Genomic DNA, 16,715 nt, shown 5'->3' with positions numbered 1-16,715 from the left:
GGTAATTCAGAGTCTTAGTAAGAAATTAAAGATGAAGACATGAGTGCCACAATTTAGAGGTATGCATTCTCCCTTTCCAGAACCTTTCGGCCACCCAGAGATCCATCTGCTTGTAAGGAATAAAGTTCTACAAATGGTAATACATTTTGGGTACATAATACTGAGATTGTGTTTGAGTCCCATGCAAAGATAAACATTTATTTTGAGGTATATAAGAAAGTAGCTCCCTAGTTTCCATGCTTTTTCATCTTTCCAAGTGCAGGGCAAACTGTCTGCAAAAGCATCACAACAGATATCCATGTCTGTTAGCAGACTCCTGCACTGTACACAAGAAAAACAAACAAACAAACAAACAAACAAACAACCACACACACACACTTTTTCAGAGCAAGAAAGTAAGCAGCAATCCAAAACTAGAGTGCAGAGTGTCTGCTGAAAGACTGATATTAAAAATTTGATAGCTTTATCACTTCTTTGACTCGGGAGGGGATTTTTGGTTAGTTGAATTTGAGTAAAGGACAGCGGTTATCTTCTGAGATAGATTTTTAAAACCATATAAAAAATTACAGCTGTTCACATGTGAAACTAGAGCCTGGCTTTATTGACTCTCAGAACATGGTCCAACAGACTATAAGAATGCTCACACAATTTTATGACCACATAGCTTAGCTGAAGAATGCCTCCCCGCGATGGTTTTTCTTCTATTTTTCAGCGTTCCAGTTACATGAATTTCTCATAAGTTGTCAACTGCTCTGCAAGTACTTAATTGTAACAGACAGTCCCAGGTACATAACCAAACCCCAGCTCTGAAATCTAACATTTAAGTTAATAGCTTAACAACACAAGCCAAAAATCTAGCCTTTTAAAGAACACTTTTCACTAAATATCACCATAATTCAAAGCAACTTCCATTTTCACTGAAAGTGTGTTAGTTTTATGAAACAGGCAGGAAACTGAAGTTTTCCATTGCTGCTAAGTGTAAACATATTCATACGACAATTCTATTTTTTCCCCTGCCATAAGAGTTCAGATCAAAGTTTGTGTTACCTGGAGGCAGTCCACCTGTCTTGAACACAGTGTTAAGTATCTTCCTACTACAAGTAGGGGCAGCCTAATGTGAGGACTTGGAATTCCCTACATATTTCTGTCATTTAGGCTGTGAACAGCAGTCCTTTCTAGATTCAGATGCACTAGCAAAAGAACAGTCTTGCTTCTCATTCCTGCCAGTAGGATTCTTATAAATTAGTTGATGGACCTGTTTGTGCAAACACTATGTAGATAATGCAGTGAAAAATCAGCAGAGTTAGCTTGTCTCGGAAATTTTAAACAGTTAAGCCAACCTGGAACTTATTAAATGTTTAATCCAAAATCTAAGGGTAACCAAGCATCTATGAGATCATTTAAATGTGTAAAGTATGTATGTGGCTTTGAACAGTCTACAACATCCAACGTGATTCAGAACAATTAAATGTATACATAATATTAAAAAAAAAAATCATAAAACTACAAGAGCCAAAATGTACTTATTTCAATTGAAAAAATTTCTCCAGCTCAGTTCAGGATGAGTTATAACCTATTACAAGAGTAGTACTTTCAGGTACAGTCAGAATGCAAGACAGCATTGCAGCTACAGCTTGAAAACCAGCTTTCAAGGTCTTCCTAATAATCTGAAGACAACTGTTGCAGCATTTTTCTGATGATGAGAAGTACTGTAAGTACAGGGTTCTCTTCTGAAACAGTGAAATTCTCTTGTCCAGATGCTCCACCTATGGGGAAGCCGGCATGCAAGTCTGTTGAAAAATATCAGCTGAATTAGTGTACTGAAGTCAGTCTTCATTTGATTAACCTGGGTTAAAATCTTAAAAGGCTTCGCCAAGACAGCCTGACATTACCAAACCAGCAGTTGATTTACTGCTTCTTCACAGAGACTCTCAATACATTGTAAGAAAACAAACTGACCCTATTTTAGACTTCAAACTTCCAAGAAACAGAAAGTTGTAAGTGATGGCAGGACCTCTGGAGGTCCCATCCAACCCAAATTGCTCTGTGAAGAGAAGAGTTAGAGATAGACCTTCCCCACGTAAATACATGGAATGACCTCATGAGCAGTGGTACACACCTGTTATAGCAGCAGTATCATTCTAATCAGAGCTTACACGTAGATATCTTCCCTAACTTATGAAAATCTAATGGAATAGCTGTATCAGCACTGCCATTTGTGAATTCAACATTTATTCCTGTCTTTATTAAATATAAAATTTGGAAATCTGATCACTGTGCGAACCATTTCATTGTAGGAACAGTCACACTTTGGCTGACCTCCAGCTTAGCTAAAATAAACAAATCTTTTGGATGGCCAAGGGAAATAAACAGCCAAATTGACATACAGAATATAAGAGCTCTTGAACTGTGATCATTGTTACCAAATGCTAACCAGAAACCTTAAATGACTGCAAAAAGCCAGCCCTTGCAGTTTTTAAGGGTCACCATGGATACTGTAAGAACATCAGAGTAAAAGAGACCAAATGCACATCCAACACAAACATCTTTGCATGGACGACAGTAGCATTTCACTCTGTCAGTACGTGCTCAGGACAGATTATTAGTTTTGTTTTCCAATACATATACTGGATGGGTTCCAAAAAGAAGACTCTGCCACTTTCTCTCCTCCCTCCCCAGATTTCAAAAGTCATCCTAATCCCTGATGTATCTTAATACAGAAAAAAAATTCACAGGACTCTGAAATGAGAAGACAGGTTTTCATCAAGGCTTCCATCAGCTTTTGCTAATACTTGTTAAAAGCATACGAATTAGTGGGTATAGAGGAAAAGAGTATGACATTCAGTTTTGTCAGAAACAGAATATCAGTTCAATTATTAGGATCTGGAAGAAGAGAATTAAAAAGATAGTTGTTCCTTCCAGGCTACTCCCCAACCCCAAGAAAAGTGATATAAACACAGAAAGGGAGGAAAGAAAAAAAAATAAGGAAGGGAAAAAAATCATATAGGGTGAATACCTTTCTCCACAACTCTAACTCGTATTTCTCCTGGTTTGACAACAATGTCAGGTGGGTTCTTGACATCGCAAATGTAAGTGCCGTTGTCCCGGAACTGCATGTTTGATATACTGATAGAAGCATCTTTCTTGTTAAGATCTCCAGCCCAAGTGATTCTGTCTTTAAATGGTATGTCCTTTCCAGGGTATGGCTTTCCGTTAAAGTAATAGAAAAACTGTAGTCAAGGAAAAGAGGATATAAGAACAATTCAATTAGAGATTACAGAGCTACCATGCTTCTCTCACTGTTATAGCATTCTCCAAGAATCCACTGTATTATACACAACTAATATTTGAGATTTATTTTCCTCCTGCCTCACCACTTCAGTCTGGCTTATTGCTTCTTGATCACATAACAATGCTATGGCTTATACCTCAATCACACTACCACAACAGACTGCAAGTTTTGGTTTTCTGTTGGGTTTGGTTCGTGGTTGGATTGTTTGAGGGTTTTTCTTCCGGTTTTGGGGACATAGTGTTTCGCAGACTAGGAGGTGGGTGAAAGAGAAAAACACTGGTAGGTAACCTGAGAATAATTAAAGGTTAAACCTGTTCTGGATCACAGCCATCTGTCTTTCAAGCACAGGAAGCCTTCTGCAGACCGGTAGGAAAAGGATACCAAGTTTCCTATCTCTGGTTGCAAGTAGCACACAGCAAATAGACAGCACAGCTAAATTAACATGCGATATTCTCCTTTCCCCCACTACCCTAAATTAACATGCAATATTCTCCTTTCCCCCACTACCAAAAAAAAAAATCCATAAGCAATTTAGAGCACACCTAGCTGTTTTCCAGAAACCTTCACAGTGACTAAATGTAACTGTTTCCCAGTTTTTAGGTGACTAAGTTGCACATTGGCCCTGCACTCCCTAGACCTGACAAAAAATCCTTGAAAAATGAACCTGTTTAGTACAGTCTGAGGATAAACTGCGTATTTCCTCTCTATACCTGACCAAAATCGGAATTTACAGCAGTAGAAGCGCACAGACGTCTACAGGACAACTCTGCTTTCCAACATCTTGGACGTTTGACCACTGGTCAAAACCCTAAGAGAGGGATCAAGGCTGTATTGCAGGAACACGTTCATTCTTAATTTCACATTCTGAAAGCAAGACAAACTTTACTCAACCAAGAATCAACCTGAACTCTCTTCAGTTCAGTCTCCAGAGCATGGTTAAAGAAATTTGAGGCAATACTGCAGCTTTCTCTTTCAACAGCCTTCTTTACAAAGGAGTCTCTCTGCTACAGAATAGACTGGCTATAAGCCAGTCCTCTTTCCACTGAAGTCATCTCCCACTTCTTTCCCTGTTCCTATCCTTGATCTGAGGCTTGCCATTCCAACATCCCCTCTATCAGACCCGCACTCTGAATATCAAGCCTGAACATTTGCTGGCACAAATCTTATCCAGATCAGGTACGTGCACATGACCACCTGTTGTGCTCCAGCCAATCTGAGACTTCTTTGTTGTCTACGGGCTAGCATAAATCCAACAAACTATCTCATGTGGTAGGAAGTCTGCTAGCACACAGTCATCTGTCAACATTTCAGAGAAAATCTGCATCAACCTGCGGCATTTCCAGCTGGATTATAACCTTTAGCACAGAGGCACTGCATTACCACACACACAGGGGACACAGGGGAGAGTCATCTGACTGGAAGTCTAGAAGGCAAGAGGCAGATTTCTCAGCTCTCTAGGTGTCCTCACCCTGGGGGAAGAGAGACCACAAAGTAAAACATGTCCTGAAACGCATGCTAAGACTTCTTTGGAAACCTAAAGCTGATGGGTTTAGACTGGTTTAAGCTGATTGTGAAACTTTGCTGTCATCAGATGTTTCATTTATGCAGAGATGTCTCTATAACCGGGCATGTGGAAGAGGAAGGGGACAAGCAGAAAAAGCTTTCAGTCCAGTCAGCCTCCCACAAGATTGCCAGTGCTGATTCTACAGAGGCACAGAACCATCCTTTTCAGGAAAAATATGGACTTAGCTCAGACATAAGCTGATCATGAGATTGATCTTTCAAATTAATGCCCACCAAGCCATGTAACTGACATGTTGTTCTTGCATTCACAAGAAAAAAAAAAAAAAATCTTCCCTCTATACCTCCCCCAGCCCCTCAAATGAAACAGAGAATTAACATCACATTATGCTGGGTCACTTCTGCTCAAAGATAATTTTCTTTGCTCCCAGTTGAAATGTCTAAGGTTGAATGTCTAAGTTGACCTCACTTCCAAAAAAATGTTATGTCCTAAAGTTGTATTTTTACAACAAGGGGTTTGGATAGTGATGCAGAAAGGGAAGGGCAAAACAGGATACACGGTGGATACTTCTAAGGGGAGCAGAACATATACAAACAGATTGCTTCTTTCACCCATCCTGTTCAACATTAGCAGGAAATATGCCCTGCTTCCTTAAGCTTTTGTCCAGCTACTGATTTGGCTTCTCAAAGGGCTCCCTTTTCAAAACTAAATATTTATTCACTGAGACATCAGAAGCTGATTCTTCAGAACTCTATATATTGAGCAAGATGCTCATATGCTGTTTTGGATCATCTCTGTTCTGAGCACTGAAGGGTTCCTAAAGTTTAAATGATCTCACGTCTGCAGCAGAGGGAAGGAGACAAACACTAACTGGCTGAGCAACCTGCCATCCCCACATTTTCCCTGCTGCCCCAGAGTCTCTTGTTCTGCTTCCTCTAAATTCTCACTCAGGGCAAGGAATAAGAAGGAAGCAGAAATGTGAGAGAGCTCACTCAGATGTGTACAGTTTACGCAACAGAGGAAGAAGACAGCTAACAACGTACCAAAGCCACTTCTTTGAAGGTTCACACCCAAAGGAACTGAGCATACCTGGGCTCAACATACAGGAAACGAGTCATGGCAATTACTTTCAGCCAAACTGCTTGCTAGTCTGATTTTTTACTTGTCAAATAAGTAAAATATGAGGATGTAACTGCTTACGGATTTGAGCAATTCAATTCTGATCTGAAACCAGAGAGACTGGTCTTAAACCTTTTTTTACTTTAAACCCTTTCAAATAGAGGCTATACAGTACACAAGCAGAAAATAAGCAACATGCCCAACACACAATGTAACATTGTAATAGTGGTAATTAAAATTTTGTGACTGCTATCATTTAGTGCACAGCTCTGCAGCTCATTTCAGTTGCAAGAGGATATAGAACTAAGGAGAAGATTCCTAGATGCTCACCTACTTCATACATGCTGCTGCTAACCACACCAACTCTAGTTGGCTCCTCAGAACCAACTAGAAGACCTCTGCACACTTATCACAGCCTCCCCTCCCAGGTTTGTTCCCCTACAACAATTCCTTACTGAGATACGAGTTGCAGCTCCCTCTGGTTGAAAACTCCAAGAAACAGATGCTGCGCTGCTGATCACTTCCACAGATGTAAACGTGCATGGAAGCTTTGCGTCTGTCCCATTCTCCACAAATATCTCCTCTGGTGTGTTGACCTCTACTGCTGATACTTTGACTGTATGGGTAAGGCAAAGAGAAGAAAGAAGGAAAAAAAGAAGCATCATTGCCATGTCAAGAATCAGGAAGTTCGTATCACGTTGCCTGTAAGGGGAAAAGAGAAGAGCCATCAACAACTCCTACATCAAGTGTGTGCACAAACATTATACCTACAATACAAACAAGTATAGAGCAGGACAGTTCCCTTCTCTTTCCTTGTATTATCTGCTCCAGGACATTTTCTATCCACAGATGTTTCCTCTGCAACAGTTTGTGGAAGTCAGTTCTGTGGTGCAAAGGATGAGTTTAAAACTCTTTCCTCCTAGCTGCCAGCAGACACTGTAATAAATAAGTCCCATTGGAGGAACTAACATCTTGGATCCAGCTATTACTCAGTTTCCTCTCTGGCTCACATCTCGTTTCCCATCTCCGTTTTTTCTCAGCTGTAGGTAGAACAAAAGATCACCTCCAGAAAGCTGAGCAGTAAACCTCTGTGGCCCCCAGCTACGCCATCTGCTTCTGCTCTCTGGCACGCTTCAAGGTCTTCATGTACAAGACATCATAAATTGTCACTCGGCTATAGTCCAGAAGCACGAGAGCAGTTTAATTATTTTTTACCACAAAGCTTACGCATGGTCAAAACAGCCAGCAGACCACAATCACCCCCGAGATTTAAGATAAGGCTAATACTGTGCTTGTATTGGTAGTATTCCTACAGAGTAAGTGAAATTCAGTGTGATACAGAAAACCCATTGAACATATTCTTTAACTGGCACCATTTAAACTGCAAAAACACTATCCCTATCCAGATTTAAGCAAAGTTACATCTGTACATTCATTCGACTTTAAGTTAAGAAACAAAGAGTGATCTTGTGACACCACAAAAGAATGCCTTTCAGTGTTTGAGTCACATCCACGTGAATGAAAGAAATCTTGTAATATCACTGTGGGTGGGTACTCATGTGACATGTGCCCGCAGTAATTCAAATGTAAGTTTTGATATTTATTAAACCATGGTTTTCAGCGTAGAGACAGTACTAGTAGTTTGCTTCTGATCAAATGATTCTATTTCTGGGCTATAGTATCTTACAATCAGGTGTTTTCCTCCCTTATTAGAAGAGGAAATCAAGCCTTCCTGTTTCTTCAGTATCTTAGCTGATGTATTTCTCAACTTTGAATAAACTAGCTCTTGAAGTAGGCAATCTGAAGAGAAAGATTCCAGTCAAAGACAGTTGGGGGAGGGGGGGAGGGAATAGAAAACCCCACCTACATTAATCCTTAAATCATGTAGTTTACGCTTTTAGTCAGCGAGAGCTGCCAGCTCAGCAGCCATCAAAAGTTGAACAGCAAGCTTCTTTCAAGTGATATGACCATCCTAAGGTGTAGATTTGTCATAAACCAGGCTATTTTATCAGAGCTTAAAATTAAGCAAAGCCGATGTTCCATCAAGAATTTTAGAAACCATCTTTTGCATATGTGACTTTAAGCTTCGTTCCCAAAGAAAACAAAGCTCACATGAAGTGTGACAATTCCCATCTTCCTCCCTTGTCCCAAGACTACCAAGTCTATTGGGCAACTCCAGCTGACCAGCTGCGGCCCAGGGCCACAAACACAGCAGGGAGCAGTAGCCAGCCCCGCAATACAGACTGCCCGCGAGCTCTGGAAGCTGTAGTTTAGTCGATGAAATGGCCAAACAATGAAAGAGATGAAAACATCCTGACCATCTGGGTACACCCAATAATCTCAATAGGCGTGGCTTGGTAGGAACCGCTGCCTCTCACCCAACCAGCATGGCAAACCAGGGGAAGGCAAAGCACAAGCCCAGGGGACATGGAATGAGCATGCAAGCACTGCAGGGATAGCAGAATTAAGCATACCAGTTTAATTACAATAATCAAACCCAGAAGAAACCACCATTCATTCACTTTGCCATTCAGAGTCCACTCTGTTCACTTCTCCCACTCACTAACTCCTCAGTCCAGTAAGGTTATCCCTGATCCCTCAGACTCCCATGTCATCGTTGATCTCATTTCAAATGACTGAGAGAAACAGTACTCTAAGGGAGGTGGATTTTCATCAAGAGGTTGTATCAGAGCTTCCTTTCTCTTGTACGTACTCTGACTATGGGCCAAAAAATATTATTTTGTAAAACAATTACCAAATATTTATTTGGAACATACAAAGGCTTCTAGCAATTCAATGAAATGAACTCAGAGCTGCTATGCTGTATGTATTCTTTCCAGCTAATGGAGCAGAAAAGAAAAAAAAATAAAATCCATTGTTCTGAGTCCAAGTCACAGAACAAGCCTCCCTTTCAAGCATAAAACAAGCAAGATGCCCTCAGCATTTGTGTAGGAAGAAAAGAGTCTGCACAGACATTGTCTGCTTGTACATGGTACGCAGAACTCCTTGCCACACACACACAGTGGGTAGCACAGATCTGCTTAATCTAAAGAAGTCACTGTTCTAACTTACTAGCAACCCATGAGAGAACTGTAGCAAAGCAAAAGCAAAAAAAAAAAAAAAAAAAAAAAAAAAAAAAATCAGACTTCTCCCTACAGTCTGGGGACTATGTAATCTTGTCCAGATATTGCCAGCAAGTTTAACTTTCTTATGCCCTATTGTTGTCTCAACTTTCTGTTTTTCTTTGCTCATTCTCTCCCCCCAGTCTAAAGAAAGTCCCTCACTTTATTTGTTCTTTTGGGGTTCACCTCTTCAAAAAAATTCTCTGCTGTCCCTCTTGTCTTACAGCATGAAACATAAGCTCCTCAGATCTTAATGTGATTGTTTGGAAGTGGTAGAGTGGCCATACATTTGACATTTGTTCACCCTTACCCTCTACTCCCATACTTTCAGTGATATGGTGGCAGTTCCTGCTACCTTAAACTCTGTGGCCTACTCTGCCATAATAAAATCCACATGGGTCATCTCCAGCATTAGCAATTTTCCTTCTCTTTCCACATTTGCAGGGATTACATCCTTCTTCCAGATTCTCCATCTATTTAAATACTTCAGTTAGAGAAAGTTGAATTTTGAGTCATATTCCAGTCACACTTACCCCACTGCTCCATTCCTCAAGCTTACTCAGCCTTAGTTCCTCTGAAGAGGAAAAAAAATTATCACAGGAGACAAAGAGAAGAAAGCTTTAGGAAGGAAAGGTCTGCAAGGTATATGGGGCAAAGATAAACATTTGCTCTTCTCCCATAGATCCTCCTTGATCCCATCAACCTATCTAACTGCCAGAAGCCCTAATATTTCCCTCTGAATATCTCTTCCAGCTTTCAATTGCTTTAGTTTTTGTTTTCAGCACAAAGATGCTTCTATTTTTCTCACTTACCATAAAAATTGTCGGGAAAAAGACACCTGTAACTCTTCAGCCATTTTTTTCATCTCTAGTGGTGTTGGAGCAGTTTTATTCCAATTACATCAACTCTCACCCATTAAATTTTCAAGCCCCACATTTCAATGAAAAGACTCCATCCTCATCTTCTCAGACAACCTTCCTACTCCTTGAAATAGGACACAACACTCCTTATTAACTTACTAAGCTTACTACTCTTACTTACTAATCTTTTCTTATTGCTCCCATCATGGATCTTCATTCTTCATCAATGCTCTCTCTACTCTCAGGTCTCTCCTTCCTCATTATCTTGTCTCGGGGATCTCATCTGCAAAACAAGTTCAGCTCCCATCACTACACTGACTACTCAGATCTATATCTCTGCTCAGGATCTGTCTCCTTATGTTCAAAGGGTACCCTCAATATGACATCTTTGTCAATGCCAAGTTGTCAGCTCACACTAAATGAGACTAAAGCAGAGCTCATTTCTTCCCCCAGAGCCCTCCACAATTGTATTTATTACCACAGTCCTGCCACATATCTCTCCAACTCATAACCTGCACAGCATCTTTGACTCAGAACTCTTCTGAGGTCAAGGCAAAGTCTTTCAGAATTTCCAGCCACCTGCTCAGATGACACCAGTCTAAAAAACTCCATTTTGTATCTTGGCGTTCGTTACTGTGATATCCTTTTTGCTCTGGACAGATGGTCACTAACAGACCGGTAAGTATCACAGTTCCTGGTAACCAAACTGCTCCAAGGGTGACATTAAGAAGAGGAAGACACCACATATGTAAGACCACTGCCTTCTTTCATAAGTTGACTATAGAAGATGTAGTACTCAACATACACGTGTCCAGAGCAGGCATTATTCATTATAGACCATCGCCAACTGATCAGCTTTATTGACTTAATGCTGTTTTAACTTACTAAGAATGAACAAGACCTTCCTAACTCTGAAGATACAGCTCTCCAGCAGCTTAAGCAGATCTGAAGATGCAGAGTTTCTTGATTTCTTTGTAATAACCCCAGCACGTGTGACAGGTTACACAAAACTAGTGAAAAAGTTACATGTTTCCAGACAGTTCAACCCTCACCCATCTCACAACCCCCACACACTGTCATCACTGATACTCTTAAGGGTGGCACTGCTCTGAAATCACTCAGTGGAAGAAGTGTTTACAGCTACGAAGCAGCAAAGTAGAGGAGGATAGTGTCATTCACAACTGATAGCAAACCAGCATTCATAACCATCAGTTTGCATCTGGTTAGTTAACTAAATTGTGGTTAACTATTTAGCTTTCAGTGAGATTAAGAGCAGTCAAGCTTACAGTTTTTACCAGAGTAACACGAAAGACTGCAGCATTGCACTGGCAAGTGAATTTAATGGGTATCTTTGAAGTTGGGTACACCTTGATCAAAAAACTCCTCGAGAAGATCTCCAGTTGCTGTCTACACCATGTCAATGGGAGTTGTCCTCACAGGTGCCCTCTCTGGGACATCTTTGGCCAGATCAGCTGAGACTCACCAAGTCACACATGCTGGGAACTTAATCTGCACAGGGGGCACAGCCTATGTGACTGGCTATCTCATAGGTCAAAGTCTGGGTACCTCCTCTTGTCTGCTACCACTAACTGCTTACAGTCAAAGCTATACCCTCGATTAAACACAGTAATATACTAATTATGGTTCACTCTCTAGAAACAAGTCACAAGATCATGAGTTGACCTAACAAGCTTACATGGGGTTATAGAAATTCACCTATGTGTGCCACAGTCGTTTAAATGACACCAAGCATCCAAGCACTCATCCCTGTTTCAGTATTAAGAGATTCTCGCCCTCAACCATGCTATAGCATTGATCTCATCAGACTTTTCAAATCCACATTGTAGTACCTTCTCCTGAACACTGTCCCCGACACTTGGGTGGATCTGCTCAAAAACTGCAAACTTATTTCACTTCCCTCAAGCCCTCTTAAGTGCCTCCAAAACATTTGGTAACAGAATCTGTATAAATCCAACAGTGCGTAAGCTGCCAGTGCTTGGAGTTCAATGTCTACTAAAGCTCAAGTGTTTTTTTCCTATTTTTACTTATATCCCCTGGTTGTTTACACTTGCTTCATACTGGTTTAAAAAAAAAAAAAATCCTTTACATATGATTTGGTTTTATTCTACATTTTTGTACACAGATATGACCCCCTCACACTCTATGAGGCAAAAGTTGAAAATGGTTTTATACCATATCACAAGGAAATCCTTCTTTGCACTGAAGGTTTACACCAATTAACACATAGCTAATTAAAATTTCTTTGTAGACCATAGTCTCCACTGAGATCTTGGATCCAATGAAAAAACTGTGTTAATTAATGCTATGAACACACCAAAATAAACTTGATTCCCCTGGATCCAACTCTGATCACCAGGAGCCCTAACAAACCAGGAATGCAAACAACTACCACTGTAATCGCAGGCATCTTAATTCCACAAGCACAAACACAGCCTAAGTGGAAATTTTTACCAGATCACTAAATACTTGATGCTTACAGCTGCGACAGTTCCCATCCTACACTGGGAAAAGTGTTACACTCCCTTCCTCTTGAAATGGCTAGTCATCAGTTTATTAATTAATACAAGCAACTTGCTTCGTTTATCTTAAAAGACATCTGGTAATAGAGTTGTTTATACAATTTACACATAAAGTCTCTTATGGATAAAAGATCGGGAAATAATAAAAAAATCTGATGAAAGAAAGATGGATTCAGGCAGGCTGTTACAGGTAACAAGCTGATGACAGAGTTGTAGATCAGTAAAATGGAAAGGAATGCATTAATAAAACATACTCAGCAGTTCACATTCAAAGGCCTTGATAAAATGACAGGAAAGTTACTGTATCCATATGTTCACTACGGTTTCCCCAGCAGCCCAGAAGTTTCATCAGAAAGGAGGATGCAGGATTTTCTAATGACTAGGGGTCATAAATCACAAAAACACTTGTGACACAGTGCTTTCATTAAGAAATACTCTTACTTAATGTCAAGTGTGTTGTGAAATATCCAAGTCTACTACTGTTGATATCAGTCTCAACTACAGTTGCATGACATTTAGTTCTTTCTCCCACAAAGCAGTTTCCCCATACAATCAGCATGAAACAGCAGCAAGACCTCTACAAAACATTTCAGAAAACCTGCACAAAGTTATAGTTCCCCATCACAATTTTAGGCGCTTACGTCCCCACTGGCCATCATTTCTTGTAGATAAAACACCTGGTGGAGAAATCCTAGCTTTCATGTCTTAATAGACAAGATTAGACATGCCCAAATTGTTCCTCTGAAACTTTACACGATATGTTAAAGCATCCAGATGCTGGATCGAATTTCCATACAAAGAATTCATTGACATAATTTAGCTTTAACATGGAAGTGAAATCCATGCCAGCCATTCCACTCAGGAGCAAACTATGTTGTATTTCGTAAGGACAACACATGAGTATTAAGGAGCCACATACATCAGCATAACAAAAAATAGTCTATCTGACCACCTCCACACCAGAAATCAATCATGGTGCTATCTGGCCTGTAGTCTTATTAGGTGTATAGATATAAAAACACATATATACATCTATATTTCTACATATATGTTCTTCCACGTCATTGCAGTGCATTGACCTTGGCTAGCTGTCAGATGTCAACCTGATGTAGCCAGAGCTACTCTCTCACTACCCCTTCCCAAACAGGACAGGGGAAGAAAATAAGATGAAAACGCTCATCGGTAGAGATAACGACAGGGAAATCACTTACCGATTACTTGCTAATTAAAATATAGTTGGATGGTGTGAAACAAAGACAAAAACTAAAATACCTTTCCCTCACCTCTTTCTTCCCCCCCCAGCTCAACTTCATTCCTTCATTCCCAACCCCTCTACCTCCACCCCACTTCCAGGCAGCCAGGGGGAGATGGAGTTGCGGTCAGTCCGTAACAGCTTCTCGCTCCCCACACCCCTCCCTGCTCCAGCATGGGCTCTGCCCATGAGCTTGCAGTCCTTCAGAAGAACCTACTCCAGCCTGGGGTCATCCATGAACCGCAGTGTGGACATCTGCTCCAGCATGCTCCTCCCCACATGCTGCAGGGGAACACCTGCTCCACCGTGGTCTCTCCCAAAACTTCCAGAGGCTGCAGGGGAATCAATGCCCCAGCACCTGGAGCAACTTCTCCCCTCCTCCTTCTCTCATCTTGCGGTTTGCAGTATTGGTCCTCACACTTCTTCTACCCTCACTCCTTGCTGCCTGTGTGGTGCTTTGTCCTTTCTTAAACATTATCACAGAGGTGCCACCAGCTCTGCTGAGAGGCTCGGCAGTGCCCCACGGTGGGTCCGGTGGAGCTGAGGCATGAAGCGGCCTCAGCCTCTCACAGAGACTGTTCCTGCAGCAGCACCACCACCAAAACCTTGACGTCTACACCCCATGCATTCACGTATGACACAAAGCCACATCAGCTACAGAAATGATGACTTAGACAAAGTCACGCCAACCAATCTTGACATTTAAGTTTCAAAGCAACTAAAACTAAATTCCGCTGCCTCAAAGGAGGACAGAAGAGTTTCACTCTCAAATGCCAATCACCAGAACAGCTTTTTGCTGCTGCCAAAACAGCTCCCCAGGTTGCCAAACTCATTAATTCAGTCTGCTGAAGGAAAGAGAGCTTCCTGATTTCAGTAACACAACCAGTCCTGCAGCACCTGACCAGCTCTGAGAAGCAGCAAGAAAAGCTGCTGACACCTAGCCCATGAACACCCACCACCTCCTGCCATCTTGCTGCTGGGAACATTCATCCCCCCAAGCAGAGACAAGCTCAGAAGAGCATCTGTTAACACAACATTCACTTTCTCTTGGCCTCTTTGCATATTCAGCTAAGCTCTGTCTGACTCAGCAGTGAGAGAAAAAAATAGCATCTTGTTACCCCAAGTGAAGGGAAACCAGTTTCATTGAGAAGCTTTAAACAGGCTGTGGCAAAGCTGTCAAAACAGTCAATAACATCCATGTATCTCAGCCCTATATACTTTTGTGCACCTACTTTGACGGAACTTAGTCTTCAGAATCACTAAGCTTTGGTACCACCTTCTGCTCCCACGCTATCGAGTCTGTTTTTCAAGTGGTCTCCTCCACATGGCACAGAGCTGCTCATTGTTCTACCAAGAGACAGAAGAACCTATGCTGAGATTTACTTCCAAAGCCTGTACCTTTAACCAGAAAGGAGAAACAGCAAAAAACATCTGAGCTCCCTTGCCAGCCAGGCCACAGATCCCTTGTTCTATCCCAAGGAAATAATTTCACTGATGTATCACTCTCTCAACCTGGAAAGCATAAAATGGAAATGTCTGTAACAGTACCGAGATCCATGAACTAGTAAGCATTAGAGTTGCACTGCTTCATGCTCCAATTACAGGGTCAGTCATATGTCAGGTTTGGGCAGATGCTTATTTAGTCTTGTGGCCAATACCATCTAGCCCTGTTCTAGTAACTTTTCCTTGGGGATCACAAAGCAATACTTCCCTGCCTATGCTGGAGACTGGGGCACCAAACAGCAGCTCAAGTATTTCCAAACCAGACATCATATTTTTCTGTTCAACAGCCCTTAAGTGGTTTTCCTTCCATGACCAAGTTTACAATTGTTCAAATTCAAGTAAACAGTTCTGGTTTACACAGTCAAACCAAAACAGTGAAAAACCTAAAGGGACAAGTTAAGTAAACCCATTCAAAGTGCACAGGGTGATAGGAACAGCTGATGGCAGCTGGTCTACCTCTAATCCTGCAACACTAACATAGTCACTAACAAACACAGCAGATTACTCCCTGGGCATAATGAAAGATTCCAGAAAATGGGAATTAAGATTAAAGAAGGTCTACATGGAACAAGAAGATAAAGAGTACATCTTGGAAGAGTCTCCTTGAAACACACCAGGTTTTCCCCACAAAAAAAAAGGGTATCATTAAGCTTGCTTGACTAAAGAACTGAGAGAAGCTGGGTGCATGTGCACAACATGTGGCAGAGAATGAAGAAAGCATCCCACCATCACAGACATTTCCTAGAATTACTAGAGCAATCCACTAAAACTGTCACAATGTCTACTGAAGAAATGAGTATTGAAGAAGTTGTAGACAAAAAAAAACAACCAACAAAAAAACCCAAAACAACACCCACAAAAAAGCCCAAAACCACACCCAAGATGTGGACAGTAGAGATGGACGTGTCTCTGGCTGGAACAAAAGCCTCCCTGTAGGTCAGCACTGGTTATTAGTACTATTTCAAGTGAAACTGTATTAAAAATACCAGTCATGTTGCCAATTGCTGATGGCATGCAGCACCCTTTAGAGAAAATCTAGCATTAGCAGCATGGAAACTACCAATTTCCAAAACAAACTAGGCAGTAGAATTGTCATGGTTTGATCTCCAAGGGCAACTGAGCACCACACAGCTGCTCACTCTCCCCTCCCCCCCCCCCTCCCCCCAGCACTGGGAAGAAGAAAATAAGCCAAGGTTTAGGATTCAAGATAAGGACAGGGAGGGATGAATCACCCAATACAGTCATGGGCAAAAGACAGACTTGTTAGGAGAAGAAAAAAAAACATAAATTTAATTCAGACACTAACACCATCACTTAACAGAGTAGGACAGTGCGAAGCATTACCACATCTTGAAAACATCTTCTCCCACCCTTCCCTTCTTCCTAGGCTCCGCTTTGCTCCCGACACCTCTACGTCCTCCCCCCCAAGAGGCACAGGGCACAGGGAATGGGGGGTGCAGTCAGTGCTGCTGCTTCTTCCACCTTTGGGGCGGGGAGATGGGAAG

At 41.4% G+C, this 16,715-nt stretch overlaps 1 protein-coding gene across 4 annotated transcripts in view; it reads right to left on the bottom strand.

Moving 5' to 3' along the window:
* The window catches only part of MPZL1 (myelin protein zero like 1), a 46,562-nt gene that overhangs the window by 17,494 nt on the left and 12,353 nt on the right, over positions 1 to 16,715 (bottom strand). For all 4 annotated transcript variants that reach the window (XM_042788225.1, XM_042788228.1, XM_042788227.1 and 1 more), the window contains exons 2-3: positions 6,389 to 6,549; positions 3,017 to 3,230 (exon numbers count right to left, since the gene is read on the bottom strand). In XM_042788225.1, coding sequence (XP_042644159.1) covers positions 3,017 to 3,230; positions 6,389 to 6,549 — 375 coding nt within the window. The remainder of the gene's footprint in view (positions 1 to 3,016; positions 3,231 to 6,388; positions 6,550 to 16,715) is intronic.

Source organism: Tyto alba, unplaced genomic scaffold (genome assembly GCF_018691265.1).
Source record: "Tyto alba isolate M040663 unplaced genomic scaffold, T.alba_DEE_v4.0 Super-Scaffold_14, whole genome shotgun sequence".
NCBI lineage: Eukaryota > Metazoa > Chordata > Aves > Strigiformes > Tytonidae > Tyto > Tyto alba.
Note: the sequence above shows the minus strand (reverse complement) of the source record. Positions and strands in the feature narration are given on the sequence as shown.